The sequence below is a fragment of the Calonectris borealis genome, chromosome 22, assembly GCF_964195595.1.
Source record: "Calonectris borealis chromosome 22, bCalBor7.hap1.2, whole genome shotgun sequence".
In the NCBI taxonomy this organism is placed as follows: domain Eukaryota; kingdom Metazoa; phylum Chordata; class Aves; order Procellariiformes; family Procellariidae; genus Calonectris; species Calonectris borealis.
In genome coordinates, this window is record NC_134333.1 from 5,038,586 (window position 1) to 5,060,221 (window position 21,636).

Genomic DNA, 21,636 nt, shown 5'->3' on the forward strand with positions numbered 1-21,636 from the left:
TGATCAGATGCCTTTAAATCCCTCTTCTAAGGCATTTTTCCCCAGCTATCAACACGGACTTTACACAACAACGATAATGTCATGCTGTAGAAAACAAAATGTCATTTTCCAAGCAATGATGAACTGATATTTGAAGTCTCCTTTGATACAGAGAAAATGAATGGGAAGTCCCGAAGGAGCAGAAGCCCCTGAGCTCCCTTCCGTGCTGCTGTAAAAAGGTGGATTATATCTAGTTACGCCGTTAACAGCAAACTGTAATTTAACTCACGCAAACGGATCCGTCTTTCAGGAACTGTTTCACGGTAACAGCACAACGTGCAAAGCACAGCATGTCCGATTCACAGGAATTAGGCACATCGCAAACGCCCCAAGAGCAATCGTGCGCGTCTCAATGTACAGCTCCTTTTGAAAGTAACCTCGTAGCTGGCAAGTTACGCGGCCGGTATTAAGAATTCTTGAATTATTAACAAATCAAGCTACAAGAAGAATGGCGTAGTTGCTACAAGATCGTAGCTAAACTACCGGCAGGAACACTTAATGCTAACAATATTAAACCCCTAGCCTATGCTTCCAACAGGAAAATTACTCCGCAGAGAGGATCTATTTATACTTGCAATACCCGGTATGAAATAAGTCGTGTTATCCTCACTTTATAGCAGAAGAAAACAAGGTGGCACCGTCAGCTGGCCTGCCCAGAGACACGAAGGATCAGTTGGGATCACGTCTAGGCACGTGGTGCTGTCGGAGAGGTCCTCAAGCACCCGAGGCATCCGCTGGCAGATGTGACACAGGACCCCTGGGAGACGCACCCTCTCGCAGCAGCAGCTGGAGGCCACACAAAACACCCAGGGGCATCTCAAACAGCACCGTGCATCTGCACGGAGCAACTGAACCAAGCTGGGGCGACGGCGTACGATCCCAGCTTTGACCTCTGGTTTTCTACTCCCGGCCTGTTTCTGAGCACAAGATCCAACACAGCCATCACATGATGGCTTCTATTAGACATACCGCCAGCGAAGAGCGCTGCAACCGTACCCTTCTTTTTCAGGTACGGTTAAATGCCTGAAGCATTTCAGAATTTCTTGCTGCAAATTCGTTGTTAAATGAAGGCTTCTGCACTTTAAAACACTTAAGCACATGCTTAGCTGGATGCCTGTAGCTGGCTGCATTGACTCATACAGAGACAGTCACATGCTTAAAGATAACAGCGAGGTTAAGCGTCCCTCTGGAGCAGCAGAGGCGACGCAGCAGGAGCCCAGGCCCCGCTGCAGCTCCTCGGCTATCCCCACACTTGAACCCGTGCCGCGCGGCTCAGGCCGGTGTCACCCTGCCTGGGCACGGAGCTGGCGACTGCGTCTGGGCTGTTCCCCGCTCCGCGCGTGTTTCCCAGTCCGTGGAGACTGCGGGATGCTCAGGTAACCTGGCAGTTAAAAAACCACAATTATCCCTGCTGGATCCTGCCGCGGTCACTGTCACCGATTTCTGCCATTACAGCCCTCGCCGAGGCTCGGGACACAACGTGCTCTGGGAGCAGGAGCAGCGCTGTCCTTGCCTATATGGCTGCTTTCTTCTTTAACTCTGAACAAACAGCTTTTTATTCCAAGCCAACACCACCGAATCCATCTCACTTCTAGCTTTCTCGCAGCTGCATGACACGGAAACCAGTTAATGCCTCCTTAGACATACTTCCAATTTTGAGGCCAAATTTGCAGCGAGGGGAAAGCATGCGACACTTACAAAAGCCATCTTTTGTGACGGCAAAACAGACGGGCATTCAGCTGCAATTTTTAAAAGGAGCTGGGCAGCCAGCTCCCGTATGTTCCTTTGAAAATTGCAGCTAAATTAGGCCAGCTAATGCTGCACAGTTCACTGGACAATATCAGTATGCTCATTCATATGCACAAATGCAGATTTTCATGTTTTCATAAGTGGGACCCTTCTCAAGGTCTGACTTCCAAAGTTTATAGATTTTTCTTTTTTTAATGCAATTGTTCTTGTCACTGAAGAGCAACTCACATGCACAAAGGCACTGTTAGTTTCTGACCGACTCTTATTACACTAAACAAGGTCAAATATATAAAAATTCCAAGTTGTGGCTCTAAGACAAATCATTAAAATATCCCTCTCCCTCACTCACATATTTGGAGCATATTCTATTGCTGGAAAAAAGAAGCCATCTCACTCAGACTGGAGTAATCCACTGGATTTAATAGATTTTTGTTTTTTTTCCCCAAACCGCATCCAAAACCAGAAAATGACAAGACAAACCCAAGTTACGTTCAGAATTTTTTGTGCAAAAGTCTCTTCTGAATGTTTATTTCGGAATGGCCTACATTAAGCCAAAGCAAAAGAGCATTTTAAAGTAATGCACGTATCATTTCTTCAAACGGAAAAATCAAGCCCGATACTTTGAAACTGAATACAGTCACAGACATGAACATTTAGAGCTTTAACAGATATCCTCTACTAATAACAAACACTCAGTTTCAAAGAAAATGTGCACTTTATACACAATTAAAATGGAAACAAAGAAACAGTAATAGAAACAGCTCCATTACTTTTTCAGAATTAATTCAGTGCTGGGATTGGAATATTCTATACACTAACAGGAGTATTTACTGGCGTGGACAAAAGCTCACTGGACTGACCTGAGACAGTAGCTTTAAGCAGGTAACGGTTTAGATCGCTAATTGGGAAAGGGCTAATACAAACAACAGGTGAAGCAGCTCCATCAACCAATTTGATTTTAAGCCATTAATAAGAAATCGCTGCAGTTTGTGTAGAGAGCAGCAAGGGGAAAGGATTTTCACTTCTTGCCACCTGGCTGGTGAAAGGCTGTTCCGAAACCTCCGCAAAGGGTTAAGAGCAACGTAACCCCTTTGGGACGCTGAAAAGAACAACCCAGCCAGCGTCGGGGATAATGAGTGGATTGTAGCCACGCATCCCTGTTTATCTCCAGGCTCCAAATGTCTTTCCCTAGTACTTTCAGACAACATATTTTCCACCCAGCTTCTCCATCGCACTTCCAGCTTTCTGCTGGCAAAGCCTCTCTGCCCATCTTCAGGCAGCGTGCTTCTCTTCAGACTCCTGATTAATTAGAGGAGCACGATTAATAAACTCCCTCTCGCTGCACACAGCTAGTCCCATCTCACTGACTAGCTGTCCCTGCCCGCAAGTCCACTTAAGCTTTTAAAAACTGCTATATACTTACTGTGTTACTTACTTAACCTTACTTAAAGACATCACCCTGAAACTTTTCTGCATAAAATTCAGAGGTTGCTCCTTTCCCGGAGCAGCAGCCAGGAGTTACTGCTAAACAAAAAGCCAGAAAGCAAGTTTGCTTCCAAACGTCTCTGCTGGAGGTGAACTGGAGCAGCTCTCGCTGACCTCGTGCAGAGGGTTGCGCTGGCTCCGGGCACGCTTACGCCTCTCTAAGGCAGAGCTGAGAGATAGCTGGGATCTATGCCTGGACTGCCTGGCGTCCCAGAGTGAAAACAGACTGAAAACAATTCAGCAAAATACCTATTTTCAGCAAGTGCTTGGATAGAGGATAACTGCAAGCATGCACTCGTATCCCTTTAGTTTAAATTTAACGTAAAGCCTACGCTTAGGTGTTCTGCGGGACCAGAATGGAGTACGGGTTTACCTGTGTCCTCCACGGAGCCTTACTTCTCAGTTCTGTTCCTGACCAGGCTGTAACGAGGGCACTAAGGACTGAGGTAGCCTCGAAACAGAACAGTCCCGCTTCAAACAGGCCCTCAAAATATATTAAAATGCCCCAAAACCTAACAAAAAACAGAGAGCGGAGCAAGGTCCTGAATACATTATAAATAGTAGCAAAAAGCATACACATTTATCAGCATCTCTCAAACATTAATGCGCATCCTTGCCAAAAAGACACTGCCAAAGGCAGTAAACACCGCATTCTCCTTTTTCTAATTATAAATTCAAGTTTAATGCCAAAACCACAGAACGCCAAATCTGACTGGTCTCTCAGGCAGAAATCTACATTATACATATTGCTCTGTCTGAACTAAATTCCTCAGACATAATGGAAGGACGAGGGGTCTGGAATAAGGCAATACCACCAGTATTCGGAAAGGGCTTTGTAAAAACTCCTACAGACAGCTCGTGTGTCCTGGCTGGGGGGAGGAAGGTTCTTCCTCGAGCGTAATGCACGGAGAAACAAAATTACCATGACTCCATCTAACCAGATTACTTTGGAAAAGACAGAAATCTTATCCAAAAGGTATCGTAACAACTTCAGGCCCTTGGGGAGCACGGCGTTATGCAACAACAGACCTCAAAAACATCCATTTTCATAGATATCACATAAATATGTGGAATTACTGAATCCAGTAATTTCTATTTACTTTTTTTTGGATGTTTTACAGGAGTTTGAAGTCTCTTTCCTCCTGTTGCATAAAGCTTGCAGGGAGGTCTGAGCCTTCTCTGCATTACGGCTGGCACTCTTACTCTGAACCCAAGTACTCTCACACACGTACGTTTTTCCTGTAATTTTCCATAGGGCGAAAAAAACTGTAGCACATAACAGCTATAGTATGACACTTCCATTTTATAAGTAGCACATCATTTTTTTCTAAAAGACAGAGACAAGAGCACCATTAACAGATGTTTTCCAAATCTTTCACTGCTCTGCTGCTCAGTGACTGGCACCCGTGGGCTGCCTGGATAACCGGAGGCTCCTCCGTGCTGTGTGCATGTTCAAGGCACTTGTGAAACGCAGCATAGAAAGTTTTACGTTTAAAACAAGGAAGAACAACGATGAAACTGCGGGCCACAGTAATAAAACTAGCAAAATGCTAACAGCTACCCATTGCTTTCTCCTCATTAATATAAAAAAGAGTAATGTCAGAGATCCAGTGTACAAATACAAAAAATTGTGCATAATAAATGTACTATAATACTGTACATACAGCATAAACCGTTCAATGAGAATGATTTAAATATCCCTATTTGTCTCCTGACTTGGAAGACAGAAGAATAAAGTTCTATAATCCTAGAATATGCGTATAAACCCTTTCTGAGAGGTTGAATCACTAGCCAACGGTATCCCTGAAAATAAGCAGAGTCAAATATTTACTTAATGGAAGCCATTATTCAAGGGGTTGCTGGTTATGATAAACTAGGAGAAAAAACACAATATATAAACTCGACCAACATTAAATCCAGACAGAGTTCTTCCCATCTCCTGACTTGCTACTGGCACTGCTTTTGTTTGAGCCTGCTTTGGATTTCTTCTCTCTGGAACTGCCGGGATTGTTTTGGTTGTTGTAAGCCAGGATCGCGAGGTCCAGGCGCTCCTGAGCCACTTTAATTTCCCTCTGCAGATTTTCCAGGTCGGCAGGAATGTTTTCTTCGTTGCTTCCATACTGCTGTTCCTGAGCTATATTGGCTTTGTTCTGTTTGTAGGCCATTTTGGCGTTGGACAGTTCAGTATATTGCATTTGCTCTGGCTTGACCGCGATGTTATAGCCAGGAGGAGCAGATGGCGTATTCCAAGTAAAAGGGTAGTTATAGGTACCAGAGTCTTCCAGCTCTTTTCTCTTGTTGTTCAACGTGTCCCGGATTGTGCCAAGTCCCAAATGGAGCATCTCCCAGACGTTCAAAAGTAAACACATGCAGCTCACCCCGTACATTATTAGCAGGAAAATGGTCTTTTCGGTTGGCCTTGAAATGAAACAATCTATCTTGTGCGGGCACGGCTTCCTGCTGCACACAAATATGGAGCTGACCTCAAAGCCGTACAAAAAATACTGACCCACGAGAAAGCAGATTTCAAACATAGTCCTCGCCAGAAGCTGCAGGACGTAAATTTTCATGAGTCCATCTTCTCGGATTCGCCGCCTGCCATCATGCTTAGCTTTGGCAGGGGCCTGCTGCTCTTTATTCTCCCGTTCGCTTTCCAGCTCTATTTCTGGGTACATCATCGGGTCTTCCTCGTGGTCCTCCTCAGTTTCCTCTAAGCCACGGTGTTGTTTCCAGCGCATGGAAAAGCTTTTGCTTCTGATTCTTCTGTCGGCTTCGCTGTGTTCCACCATCCGGGCAATTTTATGAATTGCATAGCCTAAATACATCACAGATGGAGTGGCAACAAGAATGATCTGAAAGACCCAAAACCTCACATGCGAAAGTGGAGCGAAAGCATCGTAACAAACATTCTCGCAGCCAGGTTGCTCTGTGTTGCACACAAACTTGCTTTGTTCGTCGTAATAAATGGATTCTCCTCCCACAGCAGTCAGGACAATCCGAAATACAATCAACACTGTCAGCCAGATTTTGCCAACAAAGGTTGAGTGATTGTGGATCTCCTCTAACAGACGGGTCAGAAAACTCCAACTCATGGTGGTCAAATAATTTTATCTAAAAAACAAACAAAACCCCCAAATATTTATGAGTTTTTTAGCTTGAGCCTAAACAGTGCACACATTCAACCAAGAGAGTCAGAAAACTCTAGAATTTTACAACAAAGACACCACGCTGGTAGCATCACCTGTTATTGGGAAACTCCAGCTGCCAGAATTTGCTTGAAGATCTTACGTCTCCTCCACAGGCTTTTGAGAAGTCTGCTACAAAAAAAAGTAGCAGTTAACTGCCATTTCAACAAAATGTGCTCCCAAAGCTACTCCCGAACAGAAGAGGAAGACACGGCTGCTCTGTATTTCAAATGTTAATAAAAACATTTACACTTGAGGCTGAAGCCTCCCAAACACAGCGTATCGAAAGCTAAGCTCCCGTGAAATTTTATGGGCACTGTTGGCTACATCCCACCGCTAACAGTAAGATTTATTTTAACTGCAGGGAGGTGGCCAAGCCTTGTTAAAACCTGAGCTAGAGATCTCGGCCTCGACCACGGCCCACGGAGAGAAATGGTTCTCTCCACTGCGCAATGCCAGTTGTCTTCAGACAGAACTGAATCACCCAGACCAAACCGGAGAAACAGGCAACTGCTGTTATCTTTGATTTAAAGACAGGACCAACCTGCGTGACCTGAGCAGTGCCACCCTGCAGGTCTAGGCTAGAGACAGGGTTTGACCCAAGGAACATCCGACTTCTAACCTGATGCTCAAACTATTCTATGGATTTGGGTTCAGTCCCTTAGGGAGGCTAAATATCTCCCTTCCGGGGCCAGAGAAGACTTTAGTACGTATTTTGTAGTGGTTTTTTGGGAGAATAGAAGGAAAATCTAGTTTAAAAAGTTATCTGTCAAAAATTTTAGAAGATATATTAGATAGAAATCAATATAAATTTCCAATCATAACAGTAAAAAAAAAACATCAGTGGAAACTCACAGCTGGCAATACTGTGAAGTATTACAATGAACAAAACCTAGCGACGTTACAAGCCCACCTGGAGCTCTAAGTAGCAAAACTGGCAAAATACTGAGCACAGGAAGAACTGTTTGACATTGTTATAGCACAGGGGATAAGACAGCTTTCAGTCCACCAATGATGCCAAACATTAGTTTGTCAAACATTAACTAATAGAAATTTTTACATCAGAACAACATTTGGTAAAAGGTCCTAAAACCAGAATTGGACAAATCTCTGGCACGCTGATCTTAAAAGTGATTTATTCTTAACCTGGAGAAATTCCAGGAGACTGGAAGAAAACTAGTATTTGCAACTATTCAACTTCTTCCACATAACTACAGAGCTGTTCAGAGGCAAATAATGAAATTTGAGGGGATGCAATCAATACAGAATTAAAGGATATAAATGTAATCCCCCTCCTGGTGAAATTCAATGTTTCATTGAAAAGGCAACAGCATAGACATAATGCGGATGGGCTGTGTAGGACATTTGATTTATTACTTCATGACAGTGTGAGAAAAAAATAGCGCAAGAGAGTATTAAAAAAGCCCGTATTAAGTGGATTAAAAGTAACAAAGATCTTGACAAATGATTCCCACATTAGAACCAAGATCAATTGCATGTAATTACAGCAAGTTCTGCAAAGACCAGAAACAGGCCAGGCAGCTAGGCTGTATCTTCCCCAGACTCAACCAGAAAATGGCTGCTGACAAAATCGGCAAATGGCACAGAAGTTTGCAGGCTGACAAATAAAGATGAGAGTTATCAGTGATGCAGAAAAACACAGATTGCTCCAGAGGCTGAGTCCACTGAAACAAAACCACCGCTTTAACCAAGCTTAATGCAAAGACATGCAGCTAAGAAAAAGAAAAGCAGTCTTTTTTTTAAAGGAGAGAGCGGTTACTCTGGAGATCACTTAATAGGGAAGGGAGTGAGGGTCCTAATGGATGAGCATCACAACGAGAGCTGGTGATGAGCAATGATGATCAATGGTGAGAGCAGAGATGATCAATGCAATCCTTGGCCGTGTCACGTGCAAACAGGAGCAAGGAGGGTGATCTTACCTCCTTGTTAGCAAGACAGCACTCAATGCCTGTGTCTGCATCCTTCAAAAGTTGCTTACACATCAGAAAGTGAATATATTAGTCTCGAAACCAGCTGAAGAACAGGGAAGATGCCTAAAAGTGAGAGATTTAGAGAGTTCAATTTGTTTAGCTGGAAAACATGGGAAGAAAACGAAGGATTAACAGTCAATCACTTAATCTAGCGGCTGTCAATTGAGCATGCAATCAATTCAAGGCTTACAATCAATGCCTTTCTTTCTATGCAACCATGCTACCATTATGCAGCAGAAATAATTGGCTGAAAAAACACAGTTCTAACCGGAAAAAAGACCAGAGGGTTCCAGTTCCCGTGCAGCACCTTACTGCAGCAGGTGGCTTCACGCTCTGAACCCCCATTTCAGAAAGGCACCCGAGTACAGCTCTGCAACCCCGAGTTCTGCATTACAGTGAGCAGACAGGCAGCGCTTCAGACACCCGCACGTTCGGCACTTCCCAGCAGCTCAATCCAATTAGGAGTCAAAATGGGTGGTAGAGTGAGTCTGGGGGTACTCTGTGCACCTGAAGAGTCTCCAATATGCTGAACAGAAAAGGTGAGTGAACCCCACATCTGGAACTGGGGATTACAGCGGTAAGAGCCACAACACCCACATTCACACCAAGTTGCATTGTCAATATAGTCACCAAACACAGACGGGGCACACCTGTCGTGATTTGCCAATTAAAAATGAGACAAAAGCCAAATGAGTTTAAGAAGGAATTAATTTTCACTCACTGAAAAGATTAGGGCTAAACTCTTTTCTAAAAGTAAACTACAGAGTAAATTTGAAATTAATTAAATACTGTTGCCAGTGTAAATTTGGAATAAAAACAGGAACTAGCCTTTAAATTTTCAGATATTGTCAATGTTTATTCATCAGCAGTTAACAACAGAGAAGTCTGAAATTGGTGATGGTTTCAATAAGACAGGGGACACTGAATCTTTACTTTTAAATGAGCTGCTACCTCGACATCTAATAAATTCTTTGGAGGTATTTATCAGCTTTTCATGGTGTGTTTTCTATCTGCAGTCCACGCACCTGTGGTTGGCTCGTGTCGTACCTCGCCAGCTATAAAGAGGAAGATGCGAGGAGGCGGGTGGATCACACCTCAGCTCCTCGGCCGTGGTGCGGAGCCCAGCCGCTGCTCAGAGCGGGAGACCACTGGAGGGCACAGCACGTCCGGCCCCTTTAGAACTTGCTTCAGGAGAAAGACGGGGATTCACGTCCTGGATTCCACCAGTTATATAAACAAAGAATGTGACAAACCTATGTATGGACACTGACCGCACAGACTCGTACGTTTAGGTTAACCACAGCCTTCAGATGCGGAAGATGGCATTATCAGCCGCGTGTTTAATAACCAAGACTTCTGTCGATTAGAGAGTTATGGCTGCGGAGATTTGAAGTTGCTGAAGAGCTCTGATTCTCTTCAACACGAAAGCGTCACTTATTCTAGATATAGTTTTAGTCCAGAGCAGAGCCACTGACACCAATATGGGAGAATCCACCAGCAGGCAAAGAACTTCTTTGTCTTTAAGGAAACATTTTGTTTCCAGTGAAATGACCTGTCATTAAACCTTTCTTTCACTGGAAATGTTCAGCCCATCCAAATTAAACATTTTACGAAAGCAAAAAGTTCCAGGCAGAATTACGGCATTTGGAATGGTGGTATCCTTCAGTTTCATGAGATCGGCCACGGTTGGAGACGGCACATCTCTGCCTTTACAACACAAGTACCGCAGGACCCAGATATATTGCAGTAACCTTCACCTAACATACACTTAGCATCTCCCGGATTTGTTGTTCTGGCAACATTTAACTCAGTAATTTTCCATTGTTTGAAATAAAAGTCTATGGACACTGACACACATCTGAAAAAGGCAAAATGTCAGCAATTTCAGCTAATTTAAGTCATGCCAGAAAGTGCATTTGAGAGAGACTTTCATTCCTTGTATTTGTCATAAGTTCATTCCAGCACTTCCAGCGGAGGAGGCTCCTGGGAGCAGGCAGGATATACGATGCAAATAACGCGACGCTTATCTCTGACAAGCTGGCTCCTGCAAATTAAAGTTTTGCAGACACTGACATCCAGAAAGAATAAAGAAAAATTTGGAGCAGGTACATGGGAAAAAAAAATCAGCTTTAGGTTAAGAGATTCACTGCAGGAAATCTCTGGAATTATTTTAAGTACAGACACAGACAGTGAATGGCCCCTCATGTGTGAAGCTTCCCCTCTCCAGCCCTTGTGTGGGTTTGAACATGAATTTAAACATGGGATTAATTTCATCTCGTTTCAGCTTTCTCATCTAACTGTGATGGCCTCCCGCCAGTCGGGGGGGAAGAACTGCACCGCGGAGGAGCAGTTTACTGTAGCAACCTTAAAAAAAGTCCTGCCTTCGGGCGAGATAGTTGAAGTGTGGCAGGGATGGACAGTGGGACAGGAAGAGCGGAGGCAGCTGGAACCACAGTTACTCTGGTAAAACGCTCCCTGCAACGCCTCCATATCCCTGAGATGTACGGCACCTATAAGATAGTGCAGCATGCAACAGCCAAGTTTTAAGCACAGCCTTACTGCAGGCTATCGAATCCCAAACGCCTTCGTAACGTATGACATCAGGACTCACTTCACATCATTCCATCAATGACATAGACAGTGGGATCGAGTGCACCCTCAGCAGGTTGGCAGATGACACCAAGCTGAGTGGTGCGGTCAACACGCCTGAGGGACGCGGTGCCATCCAGAGGGACCTGGACGGGCTCGAGAAGTGGGTCCGTGTGAACCTCATGAGGTTCAACCAGGCCAAGTGCAAGGTCCTGCACCTGGGTGGGGGCAACCCCCGGTATCAGTACAGGCTGGGGGTGAAGGGATGGAGAGCAGCCCTGCCGAGACAGACTTGGGGGTACCAGTGGATGAAAAGCTGGATGTGAGCCGGCAATGTGCACTCACAGCCCAGAAGGCAACCGTGTCCTGGGCTGCATCACCAGCAGTGTGGCCAGCAGGGCGAGGGAGGGGATTCTGCCCCTCTGCTCCACTCTGGTGAAACCCCACCTGCAGTGCTGCGTCCAGCTCTGGGGTCCTCAGCACAAGAAGGACATGGAGTGGGTCCAGAGGAGGCCACAAAAATTATCAGAGGGATGGAACGCCTCTCCTATGAAGAAAGGCTGAGAGAGTTGGGGTTGTTCAGCCTGGAGAAGAGAAGGGTCCAGGGAGACCTTATTGCAGCCTTGCAGTACTTAAAGGGGGCTTATAAGAACGATGAGGACAAACGTTTTAGCAGGGCCTGTTGTGACAGGACAAGGGGGAATGGTTTTAAACTAAAAGAGGGTAGATTTAGACTAGATAGAAGGAAGAAATTTTTTATGATGAGTGGTGAGACACTGGCACAGGTTGCCCAGGGAGGTCGTAGATGCCCCATCCCTGGCAACATTCCAGGTCAGGTTGGACGGGGCTCTGAGCAACTGATCTAGTTGAAGATGTCCCTGCCCACGGCAGGGCGTTGGACAGATGACCTTTAAAGGTCCCTTCCAACCCAAACCATTCCATTATTCTTCCCCTGTACTCTGCTCTGGTGAGACCCCCCCGGAGCACTGCATCCAGCTCTGGGGTCCCCAGCACAAGACAGACATGGACCTGTTGGAGCAGGTCCAGAGGAGGCCACGGAAACGGTCCAAGGGCTGGAACAGCTCTGCTATGGAGAGAGGCTGAGAGAGTTGGGGTTGTTCAGCCTGGAGAGGAAAGGGCTCTGGGGAGACCTTACTGTGGCCTTTCAATATATAAAGGGGGGTTATAAGAAAGATAGAGAGAGTTTTTATCAAGGCCTGTAGTGACAGGACAAGGGGCAACAGTTTTAAACTGACAGAGGGCAGGTTTAGATTGGACATAAGGAAGAAATTTTTACCGTGACAGTGGTGAGACACTGGAACAGGTTGTCCAGAGAAGTTGTGGATGCCCCATCTCTGGAAGTGTTCAAGGCCAGGTTGGACGGGGCTCTGAGCAACCTGATCTAGTGAGAGATGTCCCTGCCCATGGCACAGGGGTTAGACTGGATGATCTTTCAAGATCCCTTCTAACCCGAACCATCCCGTGATTCTCTGACTCTGGCTGGAAGGACTCTACAACTGACCTCTCCACCACGGCTGACCGACACGGCTGACCGACAGCGCTGCGAAGGCAGACAGGCCGAACCCCCGTTCCTAGCCCAGCTCACCATCCCACCACAGCTTGAGACACCCTCCCCTGGCCAAGTCCACACCCGGGCACGGGCTTCACAACCGAGTTTTCCGGGGAACAGAGGCGAAGCGCAGCGCAGGAACACACCTTCCAGCCACGAGACCCAACTCCCAGAGCGGAACTGGGAGCTGAAGCTCTCGCGTCTCTCTGAATTTCAATAGTTCACCAGCACCTCCTCGGACAAGGTTTGTCTTAAACAGCATACGAAAGGTTTTGTAGCCAAAAGGCAGCCATTAAGGGGAGTATATTTACAGGAAGACTTTTTTTTCCCTTAAAATATGTCATGCTAATGAAATTTGATTAATTTATTAATGATATATTTGTTTTGCTTTGTTTTTAAGCAGTTGAAAAAGACGTGTGCTGAGCAGGAAAAAAGTTCAAGAATAAATGCATGGCAATTCTGTTGATAATCAAAAGAGGTTTCATGCTGCATGAAAGTGAAATTGGGCCCACAGGCTAATTAAAATAGGATTTGAAATAGGATGAATGAATAATTAGCATTATTCATTCAAATCTCATTTACATTGAAATGTAAGAAATTGCATGATTTACAATTATTTTTGAGGAAGCACGGAGCTTCCTTTTTTTTTTTTTTTAAAAAAAAACCTGAAAAATGGGTAAGACTTTACTGTTCAAGAAAGGAGAAAGCCGACGCCAGACCTAGCACCAGTACACTGCTGCGTACTGCACTGATGCCACCTGCCTTCCTGACCTGAGCAGCAATTCCAGCGTCCCTCCTCCTAACCGACGCGAGGACAAGGACACGGGGATCTTCCTGGGATAAGAGAATTAATTGCTACCACCCTTCCATCATTCATGAAGGAAATCACCACCAACTTTAATCCTATGTTTTTAAGAAGTTTTTACAGCACTGTGCAGCTGAAAAAGAATAAGAAAACAACTGTACTGAATTTTATTTTTAATCTATATTACAGAATATTTGGGAGTGAAAAGGCTGGGACTTTTTGGACAACACACGGCGCTTTTTCAAGTAAATACTGTGTCATCTGGCAAGTCTCACGTGGCAAAAAAAAAGCTGAGAATGGTTTTGAAAAAGCCACAGCGTCAATGTCAATTTGGAGATAATTTCTGAACGGTGCCTCCAAATCCCAGGCACATTAACAAGGTTCTGCTGATCCCCAGACCGATCCCCTCCAGTCTAAAAAATCCCTCGTTGAATTATGAGACCGCAGATCCTATGCAGGACATAAATAGAACACTAAAATATGGGAAAGAGGTACAGATCTAATAAGATTCTTGTGCTGTCAAAAAAATAAAGATGTCAAATACGTATCTTTTTGAAAATCAACGTACACATACCCACCCGAGCATTTAGCTTAAAGACAAACTGGAATTTGCAGTTAGGACATGAACGTCCAGTAGCCTCAGCGTGCCCTCTAGGTAACGCTAACATGGAAAGCCAAGTGACAATTTTAGCAACACTCCCCCGCAGTGACACAATTCAAATGAAATCGTGACGCGTTTCGTGATGGCCCAAACTACTTCACCTACAGCAACCGCGCTCCTCCAGGAAGCAGCGTTTCCAGGGCAGGCACCCCAGAGCACGCGAGATCCCAACTTCGGAAAAGCGGCGTCCGTCGGGGCAGCCTGTGCACCCTGTGCTGCAGCGCGAGGACATGACAAGCTGCAAGCCTGACCTGAGTTCATTTGAGAGCGGAAGCCTGCAGTGACAACAGGCTTCATCGAAAATGGAGGCTGGGCTGTAGAGTCTCTCTTACTTCACAAAATTTTTGGAGACCTGTTTTGGGGTCCGTGTCAGCCTGAGTCCCTTCATACACGCTCAGCATTCAGTGTCCCCTCCGAGGTGTACCAGCTCGGAGACTGGTATAGGGAGCTCCCGAATTTGGCATGTCTGTAGCGACTCAGGACAGAGTTGTCAGATGCTTAGCAAACCTGAGCAAGCTGCTCATCAGATCTGTCCTACAGACTTACGGTATCAAGAAGCAGAAGCAAGCCCCAGGTGATGCTTGCACTCTGGCGATGTGAAATGTAATAACGGAGAAAGCAAACGGGTCAGCAGATTACACGGCGAGACGCGATGCACTGTTTGACAGTCTGTGCAATTAAACGCTTGATCCTCAGGGTACAAGCTACAGTCAAACTGACACGGTGTCACGCCAAACCTTGGTCATACCAGCACAGTACTGGGACTGAAGCTTGCAGTGCCAGCAACCCCTCTCCCTTCACACAGTTTGTGGATTAGGAATAACCCAACCAGCAAAGGGCTGTTACACTGGAGCTCAAAAACCTGGGAGTTAACTCTGCCCTAGCTCTCCATAACATTCCCTCTCCCATCTCACCCACCTCTCTTTCCTAGTCTCACACACTTGAAAGCATTTCTCTACAATAAAGTTTTACACTACTAAGCCCAGATGGTTTTGAATAGCTCCTATATGAACTGGCCTCATACAGCGTTGGCAGGTCCAGCACGACTTACCGACCCGGGCCCTGCCCTGCTCTTGGCCTCAGCATTGCTACGCTTGTTCCTCACTACGTAGGAGCCGGTGACATACAGCAAAACTCTTTCCCTACGTAAATTAGGTGGGCGACGAAAACAAGGAATTACAGGATAGGTAAAAGACAATTTCATTCTGCAAAGAGTTCGAATCTGAAGCTCAAGCCATACTAGAGAAAATACCCAATACTGCTGTTTTGAGATCAAGGCCGAGTGTTTAACCAAAATCTGAGCTCTCGGATTGCCAGCCCAGGCTGTCTGCAGACAACGTGGCCAGGGACTGCTGTTCATACCCTTAAAATCCAAAGATCAGGAGGGTATTCTCAAGAAAGACTGTTCCTACCAACAGAAATGAACATCAGACTGGGTGAGCGTGGTCTCAGTATGGATTCAGGTCCACAAAACACCCCCGACTGTGAGCTGTCAGTTCCCTTTATTCCACACCAAATGGATCCTGCAGGCTTTTCCACAAGATGATCATATATATACAGCACTCATCTCCCAAATACCAAGTTCTCTCTAGGAGCTGCTCCCAAACTAGATATCCATTTGACAAGATACCACGTGCTCCTTAGCTCAGGGCTACTAAACCCTGGTTCAGACACACAAAGCATTACTGCTTGCCAAAATACTTCAGAGATCAAACGCACCACATGCCCAGCAAGTCCGATGCTGCAACACCTACTTTGTAAGCAAGAGAACCACCCATTTACTTCAGTCATTTATTTATATTTTGAAGATGCTTAACCTCGAGGTTCCCTTGTACCCACATGCATCACCCTAAGAAATGTGTAATATTCCGCCAACCGGTAGTTTAAACTACCAATTCTATCTCCCAAAGCAGGGTCAACTAGAGCAGGGTTGGCAGGTCCACGTCCAACCGGGTTTTAAATACCTCCGAGGATGGAGACTCCACAAGCCCTCTGGGCAACCCATTCCTATGTCTGACCACACTCACAGTAGAAAAAGCTTTTCTTACGTTTAAGTGGAATTTCCTGTGTTTCAATCTGTGCCCATCACCCTTCCCTAGCTACCCCTGAGAAGAGTCTGGGACAACAGCAGCAAAGCAATTTTTCCTGTAAGAATAAAGGTAATAGACAGGGGACAAGTTACAGGGACTTGAAATACACTGGCAAGTGATACTGCGACCTAAGATCCTTCCCGTTCACAGTGCGGGACGACTGCCCAAAAAAGCATGGGCTGCTGCTGTGTAATCACCCCCAACATGCCCTGTGCAGTTCCACTAGCGTTGGCATGATATAAACACAATACATCATGAAAATATTAAAAATATCGTACTGTTGACTATCACACTTGTGTTCTCAGCAGTTGTTTTAACAAATACAGGCAATGGAAGGGTAAAGGTGGAAAAAATACAGTGGGGATGACGACAAAAGGCAGGTACTAAGTGATGAACACCACTCCAAAGTGACAGAGCACGACAGTCGGCAGGGCTGAGTTACTGCACACACCTACCAACGAATCCCACAGATTCAGCTCATTTCAGGACACGCTCGCTGGTTTGTGAACAGCGGAGGGAAAGAAACAGCAGGACAGCGTCCCGCTTCAAACTCCGCACCAGCACCTGCGCGGGCAGGCCCGGCCCTGTCACGCAGGGCTGCACCCAGAGACACGCAGCGGAAGAGCAGAGCCCAGGCGAAGCAAAACAATCCTTGTGCACTCAGAGGAAACGGGAGCACGACGCCCTACCTGACACTTCAGACCTGCACTTCCACACCGAGGCCCAGAGCACTGCAGCAAGAAAAGAAGGAAAAATCGTGTTTTCCCAGACAGACCCAAAAGGTCTCTGGTCCAAATCGAAGGACACACAAGTACCGTTGTGTGTCACATCCACCGCAAAGCCACTGAGGGACACATGCTGCTGGAGAGCAGCAGCCTTTGAATGGGCTGGAGCGTTCGTGCACCTACCTGGGTCCCTCCATCTCTCTCGCAGCGAGGTCTGGGTAAGGCCATCTTCACTCACATACCGTTTCAGTCAGGCTTCAGAGAGATTTCTCTGTCTTGACGTGATTAGTGATTCGAATAACCACAACACCCCTTTAACTACTCCTGATTCCACTGCAGCCAACAGCACCACAGCATTTCCCCATCGGGCTCCTCCTATATGCTCAGAGGGATGAGTGTCAAAAGAAAATGACACTCGGGAGGCAGCTGACCCAAATATCACTCTCACGGCCATTTCGGGAAAGGAGAGAGAAGCCAAAAGAGAGCAATTCTGTCAGCTCCTGTGCGTCAAAAGGCTCTCACTCGGCTGAGCTGCATACAATCGAATGGGGATGAACACCTAATTCATGCACCACCATATTATGACAGTCAAAAGAAACTATGATAGTGTTTGTTTCATAGATAAGCCTCAAAAACTAGTATGAATGGCTTGTAAATAAAATACGTACCACATACCATGACACAGTCTGCAACAATGTCCCCAGTCACCCATTCTGCAACATTTAAGGACGGCAGTTGTTTCACTGTGACTCAAATTAAAATAAAAAAGATTTTTCTTTCCCAGCTCTGTCATCTGGTCTAGCACGAGACACGGCCTCACCCTGCAATTGTACCAAATTCATAGAATCATTGAATCATAGAATACTTTGGGTTGGAAGGGACCTTTAAAGGTCATCTAGTCCAACCCCCCTGCCGTGGGCAGGGACATCTTCAACTAGATCAGGTTGCTCAGAGCCCCGTCCAACCTGACCTGGAATGTTCCCAGGGATGGGGCATCTACTGTCTCTCTGAGCAACCTGTGCCAGTGTCTCACCACCCTCATCGTAAAAAAATTCTTCCTTATATCTAGTCTGAATCTCCCCTGTTTTAGTTTAAAACCATTCCCCCTTGTCCTGTCGCAACAGGCCCTGCTAAAACGTTTGCCGCCATCTTTCTTTTAAGCCCCCTTTAAGTACTGATAGGCTCCCTGAAGCCTTCTCTTCTCCAGGCTGAACAACCCCAACTCTCTCAGCCTTTCTTCATAGCAGAGATGTTCCATCCCCCTGATCATTTTCGTGGCCTCCTCTGGACCCACTCCAACAGGTCCATGTCTGTCCTGAGGCTGAGAGCTCCAGAGCTGGACGCAGCACTGGAGGTGGGATCTCCGCAGAGCAGAGCAGAGGGGCAGAATCACTTCCCTCGACCTCCTGGCCACGCTGCTGGTGATGCAGCCCAGGACACGGTTGCCTTCTGGGCTGTGAGTGCACATTGCCGGCTCACGTCCAGCTTTTCATCCACCAGTACCCCCAAGTCCGTCTCGGCAGGGCTGCTCTCCATCCCTTCACCCCCAGCCTGCATTGATACTGGGGGTTGCCCCCACCCAGGTGCAGGACCTTGCACTTGGCCTGGTTGAACCTCATGAGGTTCACACGGACCCACTTCTCGAGCCTGTCCAGATCCCTCTGGATGGCACCGCGTCCCTCAGGCGTGTTGACCGCAACACTCAGCTTGGTGTCATCTGCCAACCTGCTGAGGGTGCACTCGATCCCACTGTCTATGTCATTGATGAAGATATTAAACAGTACTGGTCCCAATACGGACCCTGCAAGACACCACTCATCACCGATCTCCATCTGGACGTTGAGCCATTGACCGCTACCCTCTGGATGCGACCGTCCAACCAATTCCTCACCCATGGGACAATCACCCATCAAATCCATACCTCTCCAGTTTAGAGAGAAGGATGTTGTGGGGGACCGTATCAAAGGCCTTACAGAGGTCCAGACAGACGACATCTGTAGCCCTTCCCATGTCCACTGATGTAGTCACTCCACCTCAGAAGGCCACTAGGTTGGTCAGGCAGGACTTGCCCTTGGTGAAGCCATGCTGGCTGTCTCGAATCACCTCCCTATCCTCCATATGCCTTAGCACGGCTTCCAGGAGGATCTGTTCCATGATCTTCTCAGGCACAGAATTGAGACTGACTGGCCTGTAATTCTCCAGGTCTTCCTTTTTTCCCTTTTTAAAAATGGGGGTTATGGGGGTCCTCTAATGTTTTCTTCAACAGCATCTTTGCGACTAAGCTTTATAGAGAAGGAAGGATGTTCAGAAGGCAGACGAGGACGTTGCAGTGAAGATTGCAAACCCTCACCACCAACTGCTTTACGAGACATCCTGCACTTGGAATAGCTCTGCTAAACCTGATCAGGACTTTCCAACTTGCTGAGATACAGAGGACCAGAACGCTTCGCAGACCTCTGTGACTTTACACAACTGTACATCTCCTTAGGTGGAGAGCACTAAGCTTAGGAGGATGGTAGCCAGCCGCACCAGATAGCCATCTTCTCATCTGTACACCACAACAATCTATGAGGATGGTATTGGGAACACCTACAGCCAAGGACGGAATGACAGTGCCTCGCCATCAAAACCACTCTCTACAGCGACACGGTGCCCAGCACACACACGGCCACACGCTGCACAGGCTGCGGGCGCAGGGGGCAGATGCTCCTTCCAGAGCGCTGTGCGGAGAGCAAGGGGCCCACTACAACAAGATAGCAGCAAACACACGAGCTTCCAGGCAAGCTCGCTCGCTCTCCTGCCAAATGCCAGCCTGCTGCTTCAACTTCTCTCAAGTGCTACTAAAGTGTAGAAATAATTGAAGAGTTTCGTTTCAGTAAATCAGTTCGAAGTACAATTTGTTTTGAGAAAAGGAGCGTAGTAAATCAGAGCAGACTGCTATACTAGCATTAAGATTTTACTCCGTCTTGAGTTCAACAGGAGTCTTAACAGCTTTATTTTGCCAAAGATAAAATTTAGAACATAAATACGCACATAAATTAAGTGAATTATTTCTTGGAAAAAAAAAATTATTTCCTACAGTGAAATAAGAAATCCAAAAGTGTCATTTTCTGAAAGACCTGAATACTCTTCTAGACCCCCTTGGGAAGAGACCTGAAGCACTCGCTGATTGAACTCCCTACGCTCCATCACACCAGCTGGGAGAACGCGCATACCAACTGGGTTTTTTCCTTCCGAGAATAGCCGCAAATAACTTCTATTTTATGAGAGGAAGCCAGAAGCCCTTTTCCCACTCTGCCTCATGCACAGAGAAAGGCACACTTCACCAAGCACAAAGTAGCAGGTGGGTCATTTTTTGCCACCTGACTGCTTTACATGGCCATGTATTTTATCAGAGTTATTATCAACACAGATTATGATAATTAGCAGCAAATTTAAGGCAGATTAGCCTCCCAAATGCATGGAAACTGCCTAAGCCAGGCATGTGACTTGACATGAGAGTGCCAATGGGACAAGGCTATGGTATTTACTGCTTTCTGGTCCTGCTGGAGATGGAAAAAAGCACACAGAGATACCACAGGCACAACTGTGGGCAACGTGACAGTACCAAGCTTCCCCCAGTTTCTTATTTCCAAGCTTTCAAGATTTTCAGGAGAGTGGTCACATCTTGATACAACCTTGGCAGTCACTGAATGAACTTCGTGCTTGTTCCGTGCATGTCCTCTTCAAGCTCCAACCAGGAGACAGCAGGTCACCACCGTTTAGCAAGGCCACAAAGAAATCACGACTCGCTGTCTCAACACAAAGAGGGCATCAGTGTAAACAGGATTATAAAGCACTGGCCAGGTCAGCGGTCTGGCCTTAAAAGATCTCAGAAAAATATCTAAAACACTAAAGATTGGAAAAAACCTTACTTTTCTTATAACTAGAAGAAAGTAAGACTAGCATGTAACAGAACCTCTACCAACAGGAGAATCTCCTGGTGGCCTCTGCAATCTTTGGACAACCTGGTTCACTCCCAAGTCTGGCTAAGGCCATGCTTCAAGTTTGGATACAAATAATTTCCCATCTGCATTACCAGAATAAAACTTTCACAGGAAAATACGAAGTAGAGACAAAAAACGTTAACACACTAGATTGCTTTAGTGATGAATGCAGACACAGCCTTACTATTCCACCTACCACATATTCAAAGATCTATCAGCAACTACACGAGCTGCTGCTTTACCAGTTCTCCAAAGGGTTAAATCACTGATATGCGCAAGGGGCCCAACCATTTTCTAATGCAGAGATGAGCAGGTCCACTTGCAAAAATATTCTTAATACAAAGGATATTTGAGCATCTGCTGTATCACATCTCCTCGTTCACTCAAAGAAAAAGGGGATTAGCTGCAAGCAAGGTAATTCCTAATAAGAAACCACTGATTATTTGGTGGATTCTTTCACTGAGGCAACTCATACCTACTCTGCCAAGTTCACAGAATCACAAAATGGTTTGGGTTGGAAGGGACCTTGAAAGATCATCCATCATGGGCAGGGACATCTCTCACTGGATCAGGTTGCTCAGAGCCCCGTCCAACCTGGCCTTGAACATTTCTAATGACGGGGCATCCACAACTTCCCTGGGCAACCTGTTCCAGTGTCTCACCACCCTCGCCGTAAAACATTTCCTTCTTATGTCCCACCTAAATGTACCCTCTGTCAGTTTAAAGCCATTGCCCCTTGTCTTGTCACTACAGGCACTGGT

At 46.2% G+C, this 21,636-nt stretch overlaps 1 protein-coding gene across 4 annotated transcripts in view; it reads right to left on the bottom strand.

Moving 5' to 3' along the window:
- Positions 1–2,127: 2,127 nt before the first annotated feature.
- Positions 2,128–21,636, bottom strand: part of GJC1 (gap junction protein gamma 1) — a 29,376-nt gene continuing 9,867 nt past the window's right edge. For 3 of the 4 annotated variants that reach the window (XM_075171172.1, XM_075171171.1, XM_075171173.1), the window contains exons 2-4: positions 8,399–8,512; positions 6,515–6,590; positions 2,128–6,384 (exon numbers count right to left, since the gene is read on the bottom strand). In XM_075171172.1, coding sequence (XP_075027273.1) covers positions 5,184–6,365 — 1,182 coding nt within the window. In that variant the 5' untranslated portion in view covers positions 6,366–6,384; positions 6,515–6,590; positions 8,399–8,512 and the 3' untranslated portion in view covers positions 2,128–5,183. The remainder of the gene's footprint in view (positions 6,385–6,514; positions 6,591–8,398; positions 8,513–21,636) is intronic. The other variant, XM_075171174.1, reaches the window with a different exon arrangement.